The 23,286-nt window shown below is 37.9% G+C and overlaps 1 protein-coding gene across 3 annotated transcripts; it reads left to right on the top strand.

Annotated features, from left to right (window-relative positions):
• The first annotated feature begins 1,463 nt into the window (after positions 1-1,463).
• On the top strand, positions 1,464-22,213 carry LOC117669034 (epididymal sperm-binding protein 1-like). 3 transcript variants are annotated; one of them, XR_015733728.1, is made up of 10 exons: positions 1,464-1,545; positions 2,720-2,881; positions 4,684-4,833; positions 12,800-12,964; positions 15,011-15,175; positions 18,016-18,162; positions 18,835-19,026; positions 20,247-20,352; positions 20,534-20,591; positions 22,058-22,213. XR_015733728.1 is itself a non-coding variant. In XM_034423126.3 (10 exons), exons 2-9 carry the CDS (start codon positions 2,815-2,817, stop codon positions 20,554-20,556), a joined length of 1,065 nt encoding a protein of 354 aa, XP_034279017.1. In that variant the 5' UTR covers positions 1,464-1,545; positions 2,720-2,814; the 3' UTR covers positions 20,557-20,591; positions 22,058-22,213. The 3 variants fall into 3 exon arrangements, 2 of the variants coding, with proteins under 2 accessions (XP_034279017.1, XP_034279019.1); XM_034423126.3 differs by having other exon boundaries at positions 20,197-20,352; XM_034423128.3 differs by lacking the exon at positions 20,247-20,352.
• Positions 22,214-23,286: the final 1,073 nt, after the last annotated feature.

The following is a 23,286-nucleotide window of genomic DNA, read 5'->3' as shown; positions in this document are numbered from 1 at the left end:
GTGTGGGGAATATATTAGAATCAAAGTATACTTTGGAGAACTGGATCAAAATGCTTTCAAGCATAGGAAAAAAGAATTAAAAGGAGCCATGGATCAACTGAATTCAGATTAGGCATTGTAGAGTATGGATTGCAAAGTTTACATGTTAAATAAAAATGCTGTTCTTAAAAATGATATGTGAAAGTTAAGAGTTTGTCCATTTATGCAAAACAATTTAGACTCAACATTTCAAGCAAGAAGAGCTTAGAAGGGCCAGTAGTAGAAGTATTTCCATTTCAGCAACAGTATTCTAAAAAGGCATGGCACAGAATTAAAAAAAAAGAGATAAGGAGAAGGAAAAAAGCAATATGTTTGAAAGCATATTGAATATTTTAGATGCAAATAGTTTAATACTCCTGTTTTTCACTGATTACTAAGGGAGAGCAGCTGGTTCTATTTGTTTTTCCCTGTGTGATAAATCAATGTACGGCATGTGAAATTATGAATATTATTTGATTTTCTGTGGGGAAAGATGATGCTTAATGGAACTAGATCAGCAAAACAGGAAATATTGAGAAAAACACAATGATGCAATATTTCATCAATGTGCCAAATGGGATTTATTACAATTAACTGTTGATTCAGAGAGTCAGAAGGGAAATTTTAGAGTAAAAATATGATTGCACGAGATCAAACTTGGGGGGAGAGGGGAAAAGAAAGAGAAAAAAATAATTTATTCTTCCAAAGGGAAAACAATATCTGTGGCTCAGTTGAATTTTGGAGTTCTTAAGAATCTCTGAGCCTGGATGCTTGCTTGTGTGATTGTGCAATAATGATGTCCTCTAATTTGGTAATGAAAATATATAAGCAAACAGCTAAGTTTGGAGAGCACCAAAAATTCCATAAATTATTCTTTGTTTTGAATTCTTACCCAGAAACCAGACAATTGCACAAGCAAATATCCAAGGTTGGAGAGCATCCAGAAATCCAAAGTTCAAGATGAACTTTTGATAAACATACACCTTTCATTCCCTGTCCCCCTTAAATAGTTGTTCCAGACTTGAACATAATAATCATTGTGTACATTGTTTAAATTACTTCATCTGTTATTTTTAGTTTCTTACTCTTTTCCAAGAAACCATATTCCAAATGTCTACATTTGTAATGTGTCGTATATATCTTAATTTATTTGATCCAGGTACTGTCTGACTCCAGAACAATTCGAGGAGACTCATGGTAAAACTGACAAATAAAAATACAATACAAATAAGAAACAAGATAATAACAAAACAAAGCAAAGCAAAGCAAAAAAAAAAACAAAAATAGGCCCATCCAGGTAACAGCACAGAAAACACATACAAAGACATCCCACAAGAGACTGAAGCCATCCCAGCAACAATCTGAGAGAAAATACCATAAAATGTAGATTGATAACTGGCTTTTAAATTAGCACAGGATTATATCGTTTTGCAAAGCAGACATCTGATTGGATAGCAGAATTCTAGGGGTCAGTTGGACAGTTAGAAGCAGATGGAGAACTTTCCAAGATCAAAACCTAGCAGAAAAGTGAGTTCCCTCAAATGTTGATGGGCATATCAAATCTAAATATTTTTATTAGAACCCGTCTTTTATACTAGGTAGTATGTTTAGTTTTGATTCTTTTCTACGTGATAGGTTTATGAGTAGGTTGGGAGAATATGTACTGTTTGGTTCAAGGCCACATGCTGGTTGTGTAAATACAGTATGCTTAACCTTGTTGCTAAATTAACCTATGTTTGGAGTGCAAATAGTAAAACGAATTAAAATTTACTTTATATGCAAATAAAGTTTGTTGGTTGTATGGGCAGGGTAATTGACAAAATTATCTCTTTTCCTTTTTATATACAGAGGGACAATGATTATGTGTCTTTGGATCCTTAGCCACATATCTTTTCTTTTATGTACACTGAGAGCATATGCATCAAGACAAATTCCTTGTGTGTCCAATCACACTTGGCCATTAAAAAATTCTATTCTATTCTATTCTATTCTATTCTATTCTATTCTATTCTATTCTATTCTATTCTATTCTATTCTATTCTATTCTATTCTAATTTTATTCTAGTTGTTAATACAAGTAAAGAGAGAAGCAGGTAGAAGTCCAAGTTGTTTTTAATGGTCTGTGGTGAGATTAGGTCTTCTCCTAGGTCTTTCCTGATCTTAGTTGGGCAAAATGTTTCTTGATCTCTGTCACTGCTATCCATATTGGCATATAGATTCTTTATATTTTGATTAGGGCTTCTACTTTCATGAGAAGTGTCCATATAGTACAGATTTCCTGGAAGTATAGTCCCCAGGTCCCCAAGGGAATGTGGTAGTCTGCCATATCTGAGCCATTTTTTTGGGAGCTATTAAGCTAATTTTTCAACCCTGCATCAAATATTTGATCTGCAGTAATTTTCAGGGCTCTCTTTTTAAAGTTGAATTTCTGCAAACTCCAAAAATGGTTGAATAATGCCTGTGAAGCTTACATATAAAAAGTAGCCAGCTGCCACCCTGGCTTCTTTCCTCTGACAATTTACCAATCCTTGGAATACCCATGCTCTGCTTTCAGTGAATTAACAGTGCTAATTGTGCAGGAATAAAGTGCTTTATGGCTGAATGTAGGAGCAGTAATTTCATCTTGTGTTAAGGGCTAACATGTTTGATATTTATTCATTTTCCAGCTGAGACAGTGTTTGAACATCACTTTCTTTTGCAGTTCTCGGAAGAAGATGTGGCCAAGCAGATCTTATAGAAAGAATGAGTATAGTGCATTTTTTTCACATCTGTCAGATTCCTTGACCAAGAGTGAAAATGGCCTTTTCTGTAATGTTCCTTGTGTGCACATGGGCTTTCACATCATTACTTATTGGATTCGAAAGTAAGGACTAAAATCTCTTATAATTGCTCTTGCTTTTAAATTCTCTGTTTATTTCATGAACGCAAATATAAATATATATTTACTGCATGTGTGTATGAAAAAAATCCAATTTGATTTGGATAGTGAACATAGTTTTTGCTTGACCTTCTTGTTGATCAGAGATAATACTATTCAGTTTGGTTGATGCTCTGTTCTTAATATTTCAAATTGATTTAAAGTAGACATATGCTTCTAGGAAAAGGTAAGGTTGCTTTAAAAATTTTTAAAGAAATACATGAAACGTATGTCAGTTCTAATAGAAAAGCTGAGCTGAAGCACCAAGCACATGATTTTCTCAGGATATACTAATGTGGGGAAGGCATTATGAATAGTGGTGCAGTTGAGTAACAATTGATGACCCTTATAAACATTTTTATTTATTTATTTTTTATCCCACTATTATTATTTTTCTAAATACCTTATTTTTCACTCCATAAGACACACTTTTTTCCTTTCTAAAAGTGGGTGCTGGAATAGCTGATTGGCGATATTCTGGAGGCCGATCCAACTGCCAGTCAGCTGTTCAGAGGCAAAGGCTCCAGCATTCCCCAGCGGGGCTCTAGCATACTCCTCCACACTAAGGAGGCAGGCTGTTTGCTGCAAGGACACTAGACAGATTAGTGGAAACTAATCAAGGAGAGAAGCAATTTACAACTAAGGAAAAATTTCCTGACAGTTAGAACAATTAATCAGTGGAACAACTTGTGTCCAGAAGTTGTAAATGCTCCAACACTGGAAGTTTTAAAAAGAGATTAGACCAGTGGTGAAATGTAAAATTTGTTACTACCGATTCGGTGGCTGTGGCTTGGTGGTGGGGGTTAATGTGACTGGGTGGGCGTGACCAAGTTTAAACAAAAAACTTTTAAAACCATTTTTTTCTACAACCTCTTTGGCCGAAAAGGTTGTAGAACAAATGGTTTTAAAAGCCTCTGACGATCAGGCAACTCAGCTGAGATCGTAAGACGTTTTTAAAAGAAAAAAAAAAGCTTCTGCCAATCAGGCAACTCAGCTGGGATCGTCAGAGACTTTTAAAACCATTTTTTCTACAACCTCTTTGGCCGAAAGGTTTTAAAAGCCTCTGATGATCCTTGCGATCATCAGAGGCTTTTTTTTTAACTTTTAAAAGCATTTTTTCGGCTGAAGAGATTGTAAAAAAAATGCTTTTAAAAATTAAAAAAAAAAGCCTCTGATGATTGCGTAGCTCAGCTGGGCATGGGGAGGGGCAGGAATTATTGCTACCGGTTCTCCGAACCACCCGCCTCCATTGCTACCGGATTGAGTGATCCGGTCCAAACTGGGAGCATTTCACCCCTGGATTAGACCATTTGTCTGAAGTGGTGTAGGGTTTCCTGTCTAAGCAGGGGATTTGACTAGAAGACCTCCAAGGTCCCTTCCAACTCTGTTATTCTATGAATACCAGATGGACGCTGGGAGGCAGAGGCAGATATTTTTTTCTTGTTTTTTTTCCTCTAAACCTAGGTGCATCTTTTGGTCAGGAGCGTCTTATGGAGTGAAAAATATGGTAATTCAAGGTAATTCAAACCAGGCCTGCTGCTCATTGTTTCTGACCCAACTCAAAAACCTTTGCCTAAAGATGGCCCATCTTTAGCCTCAGAGGCTGAAGATGGGCCTCAGAACTCCTTAGCCCCAGAACTCCTTAGTCTCCTGGAAAAAATCTGTTGAACTGAACAACCCATTCTTCTTTATTTTTAACCACTATTTTCTTCAAAGAGGTTCAGTTTTTCTTTTTCTTTTCTTTTCAGTACCATCTCTACCATGTGTTTTCCCATTTCTTTATGAGGGAAAATTTTATCCTTCATGTACCACAGATGGTTCCAGCAAGGATATCTCCTGGTGTGCATTAACTGATAACTATGATGAAAAACGTCTGTGGAAACAATGTGCTGTTACTGGTAAGAGGTACAACTGATACCCCTATACTACCTCCAGTAATTTTGGGATTAATGTAGTCTTCTCAAACATGGGTTCTTCATAAGTGTTGGGACCGCAGATATTTGCATTCCTCTTTCATATGTCTCATGGGTACGCTGGCTAAGAAATGTGGAATTATTTACTACTATTGACTGCACAAACTTCCATTCTCGGAACTATATTAGAAAGTCCTTGAATTAATTTTGATAATATGACCTGATGCTAATTGCAAGATGGGGCTGGGCCACAGAAAATGGAGCAGAAACTTTTTTCACCTGCAACATACAGACATTTTTAGTGCATTCTGAGAGATCAAGGGAAATTTTGGTATCTTTACTTGACAACTCGTGTGAATACTAAAACCTTGTGATATAGTCTTGTACAATTTCTGCTGTTGTCTTTTATGTTGTGGATCCTTGCCCAAATTCTATAATTTTGTGTCACATATTCTTCATGGACTGCCTTGTGAATGATAGAATGTGATATTATTCTTATTATAACATTTATATTGATGCCTATTCGCATATGGCAATTCAAGGCGGCTTACAGGGGTATAAAAACATTATATAAAAAAATAAAACTAATATAAGAAAATAAATTAATAAAATTTATTTATTTATTTATTTATTTGATTTGATTTGTATACCACCCTTCTCCAGCAGGATTCAAGGCGGTGAACAGCCGAGATAAAATAGAGCATACAAAATTTAAAAAACAGTTTAAAAGGTAATTAAATAATTTCAGCCACAATTTAAAACAACCCAATTAAAACCAATTTCAAATTAAAACTGAAACGGATGGGATCAAGCCAGCCCGGCTAGGTAAAATAAATGAGTTTTCAGGGCCCGATGAAAAGTCCGGAGGTCTGGTATCGTGAGTATCTCTAGGGGGAGGTCGTTCCAGAGGGCGGGTGCCGCCACAGAGAAGGCTCTCCCCCTGGGGGTTGCCAGCGACATGTCTGGTAGACGGCACCCTGAGGAGACCCTCTCTGTGCAAGGGTACTGGCTGGTGGGAGGCTATTTGTGGCAGAAGGCGGTCTCGTAGATACGCCGGCCCTAAGCCATTGAGCGCTTTAAAGGTGGTCACCAACACCTTGAAGCACATCTGGAAGACCACCGGCAGCCAGTGCAGCTCACGCAGGAGAGGTGTCACATGGGAGCGCCCCGTCACTCCCATAATCCCCTGCGTGGCAGCATTCTGGACCACCTGGAGCGTCCGGGTGCACCCCAAGGAGAGCCCCATGTAGAGAGCATTGCAGTAGTCCAGGCGGGAAGTGACGAGTGCCTGAGTGACCGTGCGTAGAGAGTCCCAATCCAGAAAGGGACGCAACTGGCGTATCAGGCGGACCTGATAAAAAGCCCCCCTGGCCACGGCCTTCTAAAAACAGCTGTGCATCCAGGAGGACGCCCAAGTTGCGAGCCCTCTCTGTGGGGGCCAGTGATTTGCCCCCAATAATCAGCGATGGCACCAGCTGGCTATATCGGGACGCCGGAAGCCACAGCCACTCGGTCTTGGAAGGGTTGAGCTTGTTTCTCCCCATCCGGGCCTGCACGGCCTCTAGGCACCGGGACATCACTTCAAGGGCATCATTGGGGTGGCCTGGGGTGGAGATGTACAGCTGGGTGTCATCAGCGTAGTGATGAAACTCCACCCCAAAGCCACGGATGATCTCACCCAGCGGCTTTACATAAATGTTGAACAGAAGGGACAAGAGGACCGACTCTTGCGGTACCCCACAAACAAGGCGTCTCGGGGTCGACCGCTGCCCCCCTGTCAACACAGATTGCGACTGGTCAGAGAGGTAGGAAGAGAACAACCGCAAAATGGTGTCCCTCACCCCCAACCCCTCCAATCGGTGCAACATGATACCATGGTCGATGGTATCAAAAGCTGCTGAGAGATCGACTTCCGGTTTGCTGCTTGTTCCCGCTGGACGCTCCTCCGGGATCGTCGAACCCACTGCCTGTAAGAGCCGCCTTTTTCAGCGGAATGGCGGCTCGAAAAAACTCCGTTTCCATTAGGAAACGGAGATAGAGCCGGCTGGGGTGGGTAGAGTCCTCTGCCTAATCCCAAAAGTTTTTTATTTACTTTTGGGAGGGAGCGGAAGAGACTCCCCGTATCCCCAGCCGATGCTCCGGGCTCTGGGAAATCTCTGCTACACGCAGAGCTAGGGGGCAAAAGCAAGCCTGTAAATCTGTCAAATAAATTAATTAAAGAAGATATGAGCTGGACCTCTGATCCTGAAGCGCAAGTATTCTTTTTATTCTATTTTGCCTAAGAAGTGAAGTGAAGGGAAAAAAGTTTTTTTTTTAAAATGGCGATTGCTGCTGCGGCTTGAAGAGAGGCTGAAAGGGAAACTCCTTCCATTTTCAATTACAAAGTAGCGGAATGAATACTTTTGGCTGTAACTGAAGGCAAAATCTCACTCTCACTTCTGTTTTTTTTTTCTTTTTTCTTTTCTCTCTTTGAGGATCTGATATTGATCTTGGTTGGAAAAAAAGTTTTTTTTCTCTCTTTTCCAGTAAATTTTGTCTGCGTGGAAAAATGGCACTGAGACTTATAAAACTAGACAAACAGGCAGTGGGGGGGATTCCCCCATTAATAAATTACATCAACAAGTTTTAACTCTTCAGTCTCAGAAACCTGACTTTAATATAATAGAATTTCTTCTTGAGGAGATTGTAAGAAGGGATGAGATTGTGAATCAGCAACTTGAAAAATTTAAGTTGGAAATCAAAGAAATTGGTGAATTGGTGAAATCTAAGTTTGGCTTTTTGGATCGAAAGATTTTAAAAGTAGCTAATGGCTTAGCAGACTTTATGACTCAGTTGGAAGCAAATACTAACTCTAAAATGAAAGAAACTGAGGAGAATTTGGATGACAAGATCCAAAAAATTAAAAAGGATTTGGCAAACATTCAGGATAATAGTTCAGAAGACAAACTTAAAATGGAGGCTGATCAAAAGACTGTTAATGAAGAAAATGTACAACAGAGGATTGAAAGAGAAGTTTTAATGATCCAATACAATTTTACAGAATATGCAATTAGACTGAGAGGTTTGCAGGAAGATGACAGAGATTTAAGGAAGATATCTTCTGAAATTCTGGCTGGGATTTTAAAGGTTCAACCTGATGAAATGTTTTGCAGGATTGACAGAATTTATAGAATAAACTCCTGGTTGGCAAAACAAAGGCAATTGCCTAGAGATGTGGTGATTTATTTTACAGACAAAGAAATTAGAAATAATATTGTCCAGAATTCTTATGATTCTGCTTTGCAATTTCGTGGAAGGAAGATCTGGATTTTTAAGGAACTCCCACCCAAGATGTTAATGGAGAGGAAGAAATTTGGTTTTCTAGTGAATGAGTTAAAAAAAAGGAATATTCTATTTAGGTGGGACGTCCCAGTTGGTTTAATATTGAGACACCAAGGAGTAAGATACCAACTGAATACTGTCGAAAAAGCGGAAGAATTTTATCAAAAAAATTTAAAAATAAATCTAACATCTTTAGGCATAACACAGGACAAGCAAAAGGAGTTGGAAATAAAGGGAAATCATCAAATTACAGAGGCTGTGGTAGATAAACTGTCTTTGGACTCCTTGGATACCCCAGCTGGACTGTCTATAAATTTGAGAGCAGTGTCATCTGATTCTAATGTGATGAACTATCAACTTACAGACAAGTGCGTAAATCACCCAGTTGATATACAAGTGATGGAAAAGACATATGAGATAATAAAACAAAACCAACAAGATCAATTTACAAAGCAGAATGACAACCGATCAGCTGATATACAATTTGTAGGAAGGAAATCTGGATGGAAATGCAACCCGCAAAAGAAAAAGAAAAGAAACAGATCTCATAGAAATAGTAGTTTCTAAACCAAGCAACAGTGAAGCCAGGGATTTTTTAAAAAATAAATGAATATGTGAAAAGATATTGGAGGCGAATTATCGTTTAATACTATCTTGAGGAAAGTGGCAGATCTCTGCAATGCCATGATTTTGGGATGTGGAAAGAGCCTTACATTGTTGGATTTGAACTATCTATTTTGGATTTCCTTTACCGATAAATATATTATATCTATTTTGAGTTACAAGGCAAGAGAGTCATGCTGGGGCATGCAGAAGATCTGGCTGTTACCCACTAAGATGATGGGGATTTATAATCCTGATGAAAACCACAATTACAACTATATGGAATATAATTATAATGTCACTCGGGTGGTTGTTTTTACTTTTATATATACATGAGGATATTCATTATTGATGGGGGCAGAAGATGACTGAAGATTTTGAATAAACTGTTGCACCAGGATGCTATGTTACCCTATTATGGATGACGGATTTAACAATCTAGTGGAAAGACATCAAAGAAGATACTAAATGAATTATAAATTTAAAGTTATTGTCTTTTCTCTTTTTATAAAATGGAATGTATATATAGACATATGTATATTTCAGCAGAGTGGGCAGTGGATTATATTTAGAATTGTAGTGCATGGTAATCCTGCAGGAAACTGGGTTGAAATAGGCTAGTTTAGTGATTGATTAGTTTAAGAAAAAGGATTTTTAAGTCATATATTTTGGGGAGTGGAAGAATTGGATAGAACTGAATAAATTTGGAGAAGGCTGCTTTGAAATGTTAAATTAATATATATAAAAGTAAAAGTTATGTTGTTGTAATAATAATAATATTTTATAAGTTTGGGGGAGGAGAAAAAGGGTAGATTGTGAAAAGCGGAGAAAAGCGGAGTTATAAGAATACTATGCTAAGGGTCAGTACTTTGAGGAGTGAGTAAGGGCATGGTAAAATATTATGTAATTAATTATGAATTAGCTTATTGTTGTGAAGAAGAAGTCACAGGGGGGGATAGGTGGTGAGGGCGGGTTGGGGAAGAAGGGAGGAAAAGGGGGAAAAACTTGTATTTGAAAAACTTTTTCAATAAAAAAAAAAAAAAGCTGCTGAGAGATCTAATAGGACCAGGATAGAGGAGCAACCCCTATCCCGAGCCCTCCAGAGATCATCCACCAACGCGAACAATGCCGTTTTCATGCTGTGCCCAGGCCTGAAGCCGGACTGGAGAGGATCTAGATAGACAGCTTCCTCCAGGTACTATGGCAGCTGCCATGCCACCACACTCTCAACAACCTTCGCAATAAAATGAAGGTTGGAGACTGGACAATAGTTAGCCAAAACAGCCGGATCCAGAGAGGGCTTCTTGTGGAGGGGCCTCACCACCGCTTCTTTCAGGGCGGCCGGCAGGGCACCCTCACTCAGAGAAGCATTAATAATCCTCTGGAGCCAGCCTCGTGTCTATATCGCCATCGCTGTCTATAGGGGGTGAATCTCTACCCCCCCAGAGAGGGCTCGCAATCTGGGCGTCCAGAGTGTGCCCGCCTATGTGAGTGGGGCCATGAATTAACTGAGTCAGGTCCATGGCCTTCATGGAAGCCATGAACTCCCAGGCCACCTCAGACGTTTCACCGTTGGATGGCAGGTTAAAATCCCCCATGACCAAAAGCCTGGGGGTATCACCGCCACTCCGGCTATGATGTTGAGCAGCTCGGGCAGGGCTGTTGCCACGTGGCAGGGAGCCAGGTACGTGATCAACAGGTCCATCTATTGATAATATAATATAATAATATAACCCCCACTCCGCACCACAGTGACAATACACCAACCATTTAATGGACTCCATCCTGCGCTGGGTTCCCCAGGCCCGCTGGCAGAATCAGGTCTTCAATGCCTTCCAGAAGAGTGTTAGAGTTGGGACAATTCTAATCTCTGGGGAAATGATGTTCTAGAGAGAGGGAGCCACAATGGAGAAGGCCCTTCTTCTGGGTCCCATCAGGTGTATCTCCCTCTGGGATGGGACCCAATGGGATTCCTTGCCTCCCCATACTAGTGGATCAGATAGATGTGAACAGCAAGAGATGGTCCCTCAGATAACTTAGTCCCAAGTCACGAAGGGCTTTAAACAACCAGCCCCTTGAATTGTATCCAGAAACAGATCAGCAACCAATGCAGCTCCTGCAGGAGGTGATACATGTGAACACCGAGGTCTGCACAAAACCATGTGGGCTGCTGCATTTTGCACTAACTGGAGCTTCTGGATGCTCTTCAAGGGCAGCCCCATGTAGAATGCATTGCAATAGTCAAGACAGGAAGTGACTAGGTCATGAGTGACTGTGAGTAGGGATTGTCGGTCCAGGAAAGGGAGATATGAGTGTTTTCAATTGTTTTCAATTAATTTGGTAGCTTGAGACAGAGCGTTTCTACAGTGATTTTTTTTCTGATTGTCCCATTAGCAATTAGTTAGACAGCATTGATTGACTTATATTTCTGGCACATGTGAAGAGAATCACAGGTTGCCTTCAATGGGATTTGCAACACTTCAGGGCTGTGTATTCTATTTGCAATTCACTATATTTATTTGTAATATGTACCATATTTTTCAGAGTATAAGATGCACCTTTTTACCCCCCAAAAGGGAGTGAAAATTTAGGTGCGTCTTATACACCGAATGTAGCCCTGCCCACCCACTGGCCCCCACCCTTTGGCCTGTGCCTCGCAGGAGTTATGTTCTTGCAAGCAAACAGCAAGAAAAAACAGCCCCTTTCAGCTTCAGCATAGGTTAATTAGCACAAGTTGATTAGATCGGCCTCCCAACTCTCACTGATTTGCTCTCAGCTGTTTTGTGCAGGGCTCTCCTGCTTGCTGCAAAAAGTGCTGGAGCAGATTTCCCCCCCTAGCTATGCTGAAAAAACGAAACTGAAAGTAAAGCAGGTTCTTTGCTGCAACGTGACAAAATGAGGCAGAGAGAGAGATTTCTTTTTCTTTTTTCTCACCAAAAAAGGTAGGTGGAAACAATGGGAAATTTAGGGCAAAAGAGGAGAGTTCAAGATTTTAAAACACAAAAGAAAAAAAGCTCTATTTAACTAGGGAATTGTAATAATTGAGATACTATTAATTGTATATTGTGTTGAAAGCAGAAATGGTTAAGTTGTGGTTTGGTGGAATATATGGGGAAAATTATTTGGTGTATTATTATTGGTAAATATAATTAATTATTTGTAAGAAATTGGATTGCATGGAAATAATTGGAATATTCATGTTCATATTGATTAATGTACAAAAACATAGTTATACCTAATTGATTTATAAAAAATGTTGAATTTGTATTAAACAATTGTAATATTAAATAATTAATCAATGTGAGGATGGATATAAAAATAGATGACACTGGGAAGGGGTATAATATAGAATAGAAAGGAAAAATTGAATTTAATTAAGATTAGAGATGAGAATGAAGGGTAATATTGGTTTTTTTAAAAAAATAGATGAGGAATAAATATGGCAAAAAGGAAATATAGAAATTGTAAATTTAATTGAAATGACTAAACACTGTTTAAATTTTGAACCAGCCAAACACTCTGTTCAAAGAAAATACATTGTATGTTTGTATGTGTGTTTGTCTAAAAAATAAAAAAAAACTTTAAAAAAACACCAAAAGGTAGACCAAAAGAATAACCAAAAGAATAACTTAAAATGTAAAGGTCAAAGGAAAAGCTACCGTATGATTCGGAGTTTAAGACCCACCAGAGTATAAGACGCATACTCTGGTGGGTCTTAAACTCAGAAAAATACGGTAGCTTTTCCTCTGACCTTTACAGTTTAGCTTATTCTTTATTATGCTGGTGACAATCTCACTATTATAAAAGAACCTTCTCTGCAATCCATGATTTCATGGATTTCCATGAGTCCAACTCTCATCTGACCCAAGTAGCACAGCCAATGTCATAGGACTGTGGGGATAGTAGTCTAAAATATCTGGAGAACCTCAGTTGCTCACTTCTGTCTTAGATAAAGACAGCCATATCTGTATTTATATTTATACATTGCTCTAATATCTATTTGCATATTGCTTTCCTTTTTGCATAGAGTATGGAGGCAATTCAGGAGGAAAACCCTGTGTTTTTCCCTTTCTTTATATGAGTCATGTTTACTACACCTGCACAGCCAAATCTGACCGTAAAGGGCAATTCTGGTGTTCTACAACTGGGAACTATGATAAGGATAAAAAATGGAGCTACTGTGCTGATACCAGTAAGTGAAATTGAGGACTATTATCTTAGAAGTCATGGTTAGGGTTAGGGTTGGCACTATTTTCTTTGGCAGGATAAGGTTAAAAAACATATGAGTTTTGCAGGACATTATGTAAGGAATATTCTAATTGATACATGGAGGAAAATTAAGAGTAAACTCTACTTTTCAACTCCTTCTTGGTTGGTCCCGTTAGAAGCTACAACATATAGTTCGCTTTATAATAGAGAAAAACACCTATCCTATCGGGAACTGTTGGATGCCCAAGGCTGCTTAAAAACAAGAACTGAGTTAGAGCTTCAAGGAATAAAATTGGATTGATGGTCTTATGCCCAGATTAGCTCTAAATATAAGAAAGACAAGGAAAAAAGTGATATAGACATGACCCAGCAAGAAATAAATAGTATTATATTAGGAAAGGAGGAAAGAATATTATCTAAGATCTATAAATTCTTAATAACTTATTGGATAGGGGATGAGATTGTTAAAGACTCAATGATTGCCTGGGGGAGAAATATTGGTTACTCAATTGAACTGATAAAATGGGAAGAAATTTGGACGAAGCAATTGAAATTTCTGATGGCAACTACTTATAAAGAAAACTTGTATAAAATGATGTATAGATGGCATCTCCCTCCCGCTCGATTAGCCAAAATGTTTCCAGGATTCTCCCCAAATTGTTGGAAGTGTGGAGAGATAGGTACTTATTATCATGTATGGTGGACCTGTCCTAAGGCAATCGAATTTTGGAGATCTATACAGAGGTGGATATTAGAAATCACGGGATATAAATTACAATTGAAACCTGAATACTATCTATTAAATATTAGGCCAGATAAGATAGGCACGAATATATGGTGTTTGACTACATATATCACAACCGCAGCAAGAATATGTTTTGCTCAACATTGGAAGGGGAAAGACCTACCGGCTGAAGACCTGATTCTGGGGAAAATTATCGAATATGCGGAAGCTGACAGGTTAACAAAAATTTTGAGAGATCAAAAGGACTCCGTATATTTTCAGTGCTGGGACCAATGGTATACTTGGTTGAATAATAGAATAAAAAAAGGATAAGGTTAGTGTAGATTTTTTTGGTTTTATTTTTTATTTGTATATCTTGACTAAAGTTAATATATTCTGTAAAGCTCCCGTCACGATCTGCGTGCAAATAAATATTTTGTTGTAAAGAAATAAATAAAAATTAAAAAAAAAAAAAAGAAGAAGTCATGGTTTATATGGTAGTAAATTAAAAGCTTTTATATGGAATATTCCTTTCTGGTTTGAGCTGAGCATTAACAACTATTAGGAATTTGAATGTAAAATAGAACAGAAAAGATCAAAGGCACGATTATTTCCATATATAACAAATCAAATCAAAGGTACAGTACATTTAGGAGATATAATTTTGTTATCCATCATTTAATAGATAGTTGTAAAATGGAAGGGTATAATTAAGGTCCTGGTTCAGTCAAAAATAAATATTTTTCCCACTAATCTCAAATTTTCCTTAGAATCAATGGTATAGAACTGTGATGGCGAACCTATGGCATGGGTGCCACAGGTGGCACGTAGAGCCATATTTGTGGGCATGTGAACGTTGCCCTACTCAGCTCCAGCATGCATATGTGCGTTGGCCAGCTAATTTTTGGGCCTTCCGGGCCCACCTGAAGTTGGGAAATGGGCCGTTTTCACCCTCCCCAGGCTCCAAGAAAGTCTCTGGAGCCTGGGGAGGGCGAAAAATGGGCCTACCGGGCCATCATGTGCCAAAAGCAGAGGTAGTGTGGGGGGGAGGTGCAGTGAATTATGGGTATGGGCACATGCATGTGTGACCCTTCTGCATGATCCCCACTTTTGGCCCGCGACAGCAAAAAGATTAGCCATCATTGGTATAGGATATAACCTTGCATGCTATTACCCATAGTACTAACAGACTTACCTCTGAGTAGATATGCTGAGGGTTACACTTTAAAAAAAAAAACTCACTGTCTTAGTTGATGGACAAACAGTATGGCAAATGATCATTCTCCTTTTATCTCCTTCTTCCAGGACTTGATGCAAATTATCCTACTAGTCCATGCGTCTTTCCTTTTATCTTTGAAAATAATCTTTATTCAACTTGTACAATAGATGGAAGATCTGATGGAAGGCTTTGGTGTTCTATTTCAAGTAATTTTGATATTGAGCCTATGTGGGTATATTGCGAGCCTTCAGGTAAGCAAAATAGATAATGGAAATAACCAGACAAAGCACAGATGTAACTTGAATCTAACTTATTTATTTTATTTATTTAGTTTGTCAAACATGTGAGAGATTACAGGAATAAGTATAAACATGGATATTAATACAGGAAATGGGTATGAATAAATGGGGACAGTAAGACAGGGAGAGAAGGCACACTGGTACGCTTATGCATGCCCCTTACAGACCTCTTAGGAATGGGGTGAGATCAACAGTAGACAGTTAAAGTTAAAGTTATGGGGAGTTGAGGATGTAACAACAGAGTCAGGTAGTGTATTCCAGGCAATGACCACTCTGTTGCTGAAGTCGTATTTTCTGCAATTGAGTTTGGAGCAGTTTATCTTGAGTTTGTATCTATTTTGTGCTCGTGTATTATTGCTATTGAAGCTGAAGTAGTCATTGACAGGTAGGACGTTGTAGTGGATAATTTTGTGTACTACGCATAGGTTGGACCGTAGTTCTAGGTTGTCCAAGCCTAAAATTTCAAGCCTGGTGGCATAAGGTATTTTGTTGTGAGCAGAGGAGTGGAGTACTCTTCTCGTGAAATACCTCTGGACTTGTTCAATTGTATTAATGTCCGATATACAATGTGGATTCCAGACAGATGAGCTATACTTGAGAATTTGTCTAGCAAAGGTTTTGCAGTACAATGTTACTGGAGAACAAGCTTTGTAAGATTAGATTTACAACTCTTAATGCCTTTTTGGCAATGCTGTTACAGTGAACTCTGGTGCTTAGGTCATTTGAGATGAGTACTCCAAAGTCCTTGACAGAGTGAGAATTGTCTATGAGCTCGTATCTGCCCAGTTTTTATTTGGTGTTCTGATTTATTTATTTTTTTTGCCAATGTGTAAGATGGAGCATTTGTTGGTTGAGATTTGGAGTTGCCAATTGTTTGACCACTCTGACACATAGTCAAGGTCGCTTTGTAGGGTAGCAGCATTGTCGGTGGTGTTGAATAATTTAACGTCATCAGCGAAGAGGATGCAGTTGTTTATAATATGATCGCAAATATCATTTATGTAAAGTATAAAGAGTGTGGGTCCTAAAATGCTGCCTTGGTAAGTTTTGATAGGGTGCTCCCTATTTTGACTACTTGTTGCCTGTTTGATAGGAACACAGTTATCCATTTATGCAGGGATCTGGAAATCCGCAAGAGTTTAGTTTGAACAGTAGTTGCTGTGTATTGAATTAAAGGCTCTCTAGAAATCTATGTAAATTGTGACTATTGCTTTACCCTGGTCGAGTCATGTAGTCCATATGTTTTTGCAGTGTAGGAGTTGCAAATTTCAGGACAAATTTTTCCAGAAACCAAACTGCTTGTTAGAGAGTAGGTTGTTTGACTCTAAGTGGAGGGTAATGGATTGGTTTATGATTGATTCCATGACTTTGCAGTGACACAACACAGTGACACAACACACAACATATGACACAACACAGTGAGATTTGTACCAACTAGGCTGGGGTCTCCCTTTTTGAAGATAGGGATGACTATAGCTAATAACCATAGGTTAGGTAAGGAGCTGGTTCTGAAAGATAACTCATAGATTGTGCTTAGAGGTTCTGCTATGGCATTGGAAAGCTTTTTTAAGAAGTAGGCACATAATCCATCAGGCCCAATAAATAGAGATGGTTTTAGGTTGCGTAGTGCCTTTTCAACATTATCTTCTGTAAAATCAATATGTAATAGATCGTTGCAATTAGTTGTGGTATGATTAGGAAATGTGGAGCATGAGCCAATGCTTTTAACAAAGACTTCATCATTACAGTGTTTCCCATTAGACCCTTTTAGGGTTGGGATGGTTTTTGAGTCTTTAACGTTAACTTTTAAAAAGAACTTTTTTGAAAAAAGGACATGCTTTGGGAAGAAGAATAGTTTAATAGTCAAAAAACAACCCATCTTCTGGCTGTGGGAGTTGTAAGAAAAAAATCAATCGATTACCGTATCACCTCCCTATTATTAAATCTCCATTCTTCATGTGCCTTGGTTCCAATGGTTACCTATTTTATATGGGAAAATTTGAGGGGTCCAACTTTGGACGTAAGTATTTGTATACTTACAGTATTGCAGTATTGTTATTTAAATACTATATACAAATAAATAGTATTTAAATAACAATACTGCAATTCAGGAGAAAGGAAGTCCAGTGCTTGAAGTTCAAATGCATTAAGGTAACAATATGCTAACAAGTGAAAAAGCTAACCACTAGATTGCAAGAGTAAACACTAGGAATTGAAGATTTTTAAATAGTGATTAAATAACAGAGAATTTTAGGGCTTTGGTTTTCTTTCCATAGGAAAGTGGCAAGGTTAACCTTATCAATTAGAGTGATATCATTATAGCCTATCTCATAATTAATGAATATTTGTAATTGTCATGTGGCAATTAAATAAAGATAACATCTGAATATATCTATAAAGAGGGTTTGCTATGCCCCCTTCTTTAGACCTCTCTTTCCTGGAAGTTCCTTGGGTTCTGAACCTGTCAATAAACAAATCTGCTCTTCAATGTTATATGTTGGTTTCTTGTTCAAAAATATCCCTTTTGAAAATGCTGCTTCAGTGCTGTGTTCTTCACTCCTAGGCCACAGTATGGAAGGAATGTGGTTTCTAATCCTTTATTTATATTACTTGCTATTTTGCTCCTAATGTACATTTGTAAAAAATTTGAACATTTGATCATTTTCCTTTATACCTGAAAAGAATATTTCTGACTACAGACTGAAGTTAATCCCTCTTTATCCTTAATTGCCACATCAATCCTTTCCTTATATTGCTTCAATCAATGCTTCTTTGCTGGGTTTCCTCTCTAGATCCTGCCCCTTGCAGTTTCCCCTTCATATACAGAAACAAATCCTATTATTCCTGCACAACAGATGGGGCTTTATACAATCAGCTATGGTGTGCTACAACCCCAACCTATGATAATGACAGCAAGTGGAAATCATGCTCCTTTCAAGGTAAGAGAGTGAGAAACAATTGCCTGGAGCACTTGTGGGTGATCTGAAATATCTCCTTGTCTGAGAGAAATTATTGAAGAGCCAGTTTAATCACTTTCCTTCAGTTTTAAGTCATCAGCTCCACTTTTTGCTGCAACATTTCAATGTGCCATTCTTCCCCAGAAACTCTGCTTTTTACAAAGTGTTAAAGATCTGCACTGGATGTTCTCCTGGACATTGGGATGGGATGCCAGATGGAATGTTTCATGTGTTTCTTGGGTTTGTTGGATTACAAGTCTCAAGCACTCTTTATATTTATATTGTTTTTTGCTGTTTATTTCTTATTTGTTGTAGTTTTTCTAGCCAATTAGCCACTTGAAGTCACAAGTATGAGTTCGGTGGATATATGAATTGACATACTAAATAATGATTTTTCCTTTAATCCCTTTTCCAAATTTGCAAGAAGTGGAGGCCTTGTCTCTTTTGGTGAGGTCATTGCATCATATGCCAAGTACTCTTCAATTCTTGGAGCTTCTCTGCTCAATTAAAGCATGAAAATGTTCCAGTGTGATACTCTTATGACGCATCATAAAGTTCCAACCCAGAGTTCTAAGTTCTTGCTTTGTTTCCTTTTCTTGGACAACTGAACCAAACTCTCTCCCAGTGTTACTTTGTCCTCCCTACATTCAACAGAATATGGTGGGAACTCCAATGGACAGCCTTGTGTCTTCCCTTTCAACTACAAAGGAGACGCGGTTACCACTTGCATTGATGAGGATGAGAAGAATGAGAAGAATGGGAGATTTTGGTGTGCCACGACAGAGAATTTTGATGTGGACATGAAATGGAGTTTCTGTGCTGATACACGTTTAAACAAGAAAAAAGGCAAGTAGCTCCTAGATACCCAGATACATGGTTGGACTTAGGAACACAGCACAATTTTATTTACATTTACTTGGAAGTAAGCTACCTTGGGGCTGATTCTGAACCCAAAAGACTATTGGTTCAATGTTTTATGCAACTGCATTTTTTCTTTACACAGATGTAATGATCATTCCTTTCCACTATATCCTTTCAAAGTATTAACTGCATTTAAGGATTGCTATGTCCAAAGCCTTTATAATGTCACATTTAGTCTGATATTCTGAGATAATAGATGAACAAAAAGTAATACTAAGAATGGTAACAGTATTGCAAAGAAAACTGGCTTAAAGTACAAGGATTCACATGTAGCTTTTAGGGTTTAGCAGCCGAATCAGCACCAGAGCCTGGCAAGATTTGATGTACAGCCTTTGGACAGTCTCTGGTGCTGATTCGGCTGCTGAACCCTAAAAGCTACATGTGAATCCTTGTACTTTAAGCCAGTTTCAATTCTAGCATCACCACTTCATGCCTTATGCTTATTGATTCTACAAAATACAAACATTCTATGAATATTAATTGCCATTTAGGATGTCAGTGTTACAAGCAAATATATTATTTAACTTTTCAGCCAGCGCTGAGTATAAAATAAAGAATGCAATTCATATCAAAGTTTTAATTATATGTTAATAGTTTCAGTCTTGAACTAATTATTTAATATCAAGATCTCCATTTTGTTATTACTGCATATGTGTGTTGTTGTATATGTTCTTAAAAGGAAACAAGATAGACAAAACAAAGTTCATAGTCTGAATTTTAAATTTTGTTTCTTGTTGAAAAAATTACTAAGGAGGTTGTGCAGCACTTTGGAATGGAAAGTTAAAAGGATATTTGGGATACAAATTACCCACCTACATCTCCTTAAAGCAGTTACAACTTTCCCCAAGACTGCACCTTCCTTTGGCCGGTGCTGTAAAATTTTGGGGAAAAAAAGATGGTTTAAGGAGTTGTGAATGGGAATTACATTACATTTGTGCCCCCATATTCACTACAGTATCTTTTGCCATCAAATCCTGGACAACTTTAAATGAATATAGCATGACTGGAATGGCATTCCTTTGCTTTTAGAGTTTGATCTTATGCTTTTCCTCTTTCTCTCCCACATACATTTGTCTTCAATAATTTTCTGAGAAGATATGGAATCAAAAGAGCCCTGTTTTTTTCCTTTTAACTATAAAAAAAAGGTTTACTCAGCATGTACAACCGATGGTACGTCAGGCTGGAAACTCTGGTGCTCCCTCACTGCCAATTATAATACAGATCACAAGTGGAGGTTCTGTGAGCCTTCAGGTAAGAACAGAAAGTTCTTCCTTTTTCATGTGGGAAAAGGCTTCCCACATGAAAACTGTGAGGACACATTTATAATTGCTTTTTGTCTTTATCATTTGCTCAGTTCCCTAAATGGAACAGTTTTGTTTCTATGCTTTTCTTTTCTCTTCTTTTCACACAAATTTTATTTTTCATTTAACAGATTTACCAAGTGAAGATCCATGAAGACTGAAACAAATAACTAATAATCTGCCAATTAGGTAGATATCAAAGCATTCCTTATTTTATTCTTGTTCAATAAGTGTAAGAAAAGCCCTGTTAGACAGGCCAGTGGATCAATCTGTTCAGCAATCTGTATCACATATTAGCAGAATATCCAGAAAACTCCTATCCTTGGCAAAGGGACAAAGATTCTTAGCAGCTGATATTTAAAGTGTTAAAGTTGCCTGAAATTCAGGAGCCCTAAACAGCCCAACAAACTGATGGACTTTGATAGCTGATCCTTCATGATTTTTTCTAGTTCCTATAAAAACTGCTCAATTGGTAGCAAATTCCTGTACCAAATCTCAGTGTAGCTATATACTATGTAAGATGCATTTCTAGATTCTAGAATCTTCAGGTGTCTGATTTCAGTAGATTAATCCAAGCAATAACATGGAGAGAGACAAGGAGGAGAAACATCCAACTTTTTCCAGTTTCTCTAGCATTGGTGATTTTTATACATCATCTTCTTTTCTTCAAACTGAACATTCTAATCACCATAGACATTTCTATCCCAAAGTTTTGGCTTGGAGGTTGCCTTCTGAATGAGGACCATTATATAAAAAAACCACTTGTACATTTAACAAATAGAAGGGTAAATGGGGCAGAATCTGTTAACCCAACCTGGTACTCTCGCTATAGCATCCACAAAGAATCTTCACAAGGTCTATGTGATGTAAGGACAGTCCAGAAAATTCAGAAACTCATGCACAGACCTCAGAAATAGTGCTGTGGGTGGAAGGGGCATTCGGTGTCAAGGGAAGGGCAAGTGGGCAGGCTTCCTTTCCTTTACCAGAAGGAAGGGACTAATTGAAAAATAGTGGTAGAATTACCACTGGGATTACATTTAAGGATATCATGTTTGTAATGCTTCAGTGCAAAAGGAATGAGAAATACTTAATTTAGAAAGAAATAAGTGAGGGAAAAGACCTTTCTTCTTGACTTTTCTAAAGATCAGTAAAGCCATTTTTATAAACCAAAAAAACAAAACTAAAGCCCCCCCCATCAATTAATAAATAATAAAAATGAAAAAGTTTGGTGTTGCACCCTGAGAGCTAAACTCTGGTATACTGTATTTAAACATTTCTATGCTTGTATCAGTAAAGATACACATATTTAAACATATCTCTCTTAAATGCATCATGCTCTATTTCCTATTAGCCCCACTTTCCTTGGATATTGAAGTGGGTGGGTGGGGGGGAAGGCTAACCAGGGTATTATAGTAAAACATGTCAGGAAAATTTTCAATTCTTAATTATCAAGGATCCTTGTGAAAATATCTTTCTATGTTGCTCAACTCTATAATATGCAAATCTGGTGTTAATGATGTATTCTAGAATGTCTTTTACTTGCAAGGTGGAACTATGTTATACATCACCTTGCTTTACTGGTTTTTTCCATTATCTGTTAGATGTGAGTATATACAGTACATGAGTGTGATTGAATAATTTGCCTCTCTTTCCAGATTACAAAATCATTCAAGCAATAACTTGGACATCTGTGATTTCTACTACTGTATTTTAATTTGGCAGCAAGATTTAACCCATCTATTTCTGATTCTAATTTATTTTCATTGATACCACAAGTGAAATAATAAAAAAGAATAATAAAAACAAAAAAACTTGAACATTGGGCGCTATCTAACAAAATGAAATTCAATAGTGAAAAAAGTAAGATTCTACATTTAGGCAAGAAAAACAAAATGCACAGGTACAGTTTATATGGTACCTTGCTCAATAGCAGTAACTGTGAGAGGGATCTTGGCGTTCTAGTGGACAATCATTTAAATATGATCCTTCAGTGTGCTGCAGCTGCCAAAAAAAGCCAACACAGTTCTGGGCTGCATAAACAGAGGGATAGAATCAAGATCACGTGAGGTGTTAATACCACTTTATAATGCCTTGGTAAGGCCACACTTGGAATACTGTATTCAGTTTTGGTTGCCACGATGTAAAAAAGATGTTGAGATTCTAGAAAGAGTGCAGAGAAGAGCAACAAAGATGATTAGGGGACTGGAGGCTAAAACATATAAATTGGGTATGTCTAGTTTGATGTAATGAAGGATTAGGTGTGACATGATAGCAGTGTTCCGATATCTCAGGAGCTGCCACAAAGAAGACTGAATCAAGCTATTCTCCAAAGCACCCGAGGGCAGGAGAAGAAGCAATGGATGGAAATTAATCAAGGAGAGAAGTAACCTAGAACTAAGGAGAAATTTCCTGACAGTTAGAACAATTAAATCAGTGGAACAACTTGCTTCCAGAAGTTGTAAATTCTCCAATACTGGAAGTTTTTAAGAAGAGATTGGATAACCATTTGGCTGAAATGGCGTTTCCTGCCGGAAACGGGCTGTTGGACTAGAAGACCTCCAAAGTCCCTTCCAACTCTGTTATTCTATTCTAAATCTTTTAGAAGTCACTAGTCTGTATTTCACTAGGATCTTGATGACCTTACTTTAATTGCTTACTAGAAAGTAGCCAGCCTTTGTTAGAGAACTGGGAAGAAAAAATTGGGCATGTCAACAGATAGAGGTAGAAAGAAAGGTAAAACTCAGTTGCAATGTGTTATCTCTTGTGCATATTCACTCTCTGGTATTTGTCCGGTCTCAGCATGATACTTCAGAGAACTTCTTCCACAATACAGACATCATACAATCAGCTTTGATCAGACATAAAGTGGTTTCCTATATGCATA

Source organism: Pantherophis guttatus, chromosome 4 (genome assembly GCF_059756535.1).
Source record: "Pantherophis guttatus breed Tessera chromosome 4, ASM5975653v1, whole genome shotgun sequence".
Classification (NCBI taxonomy): Eukaryota; Metazoa; Chordata; class Lepidosauria; order Squamata; family Colubridae; genus Pantherophis; species Pantherophis guttatus.
Note: the sequence above shows the minus strand (reverse complement) of the source record. Positions and strands in the feature narration are given on the sequence as shown.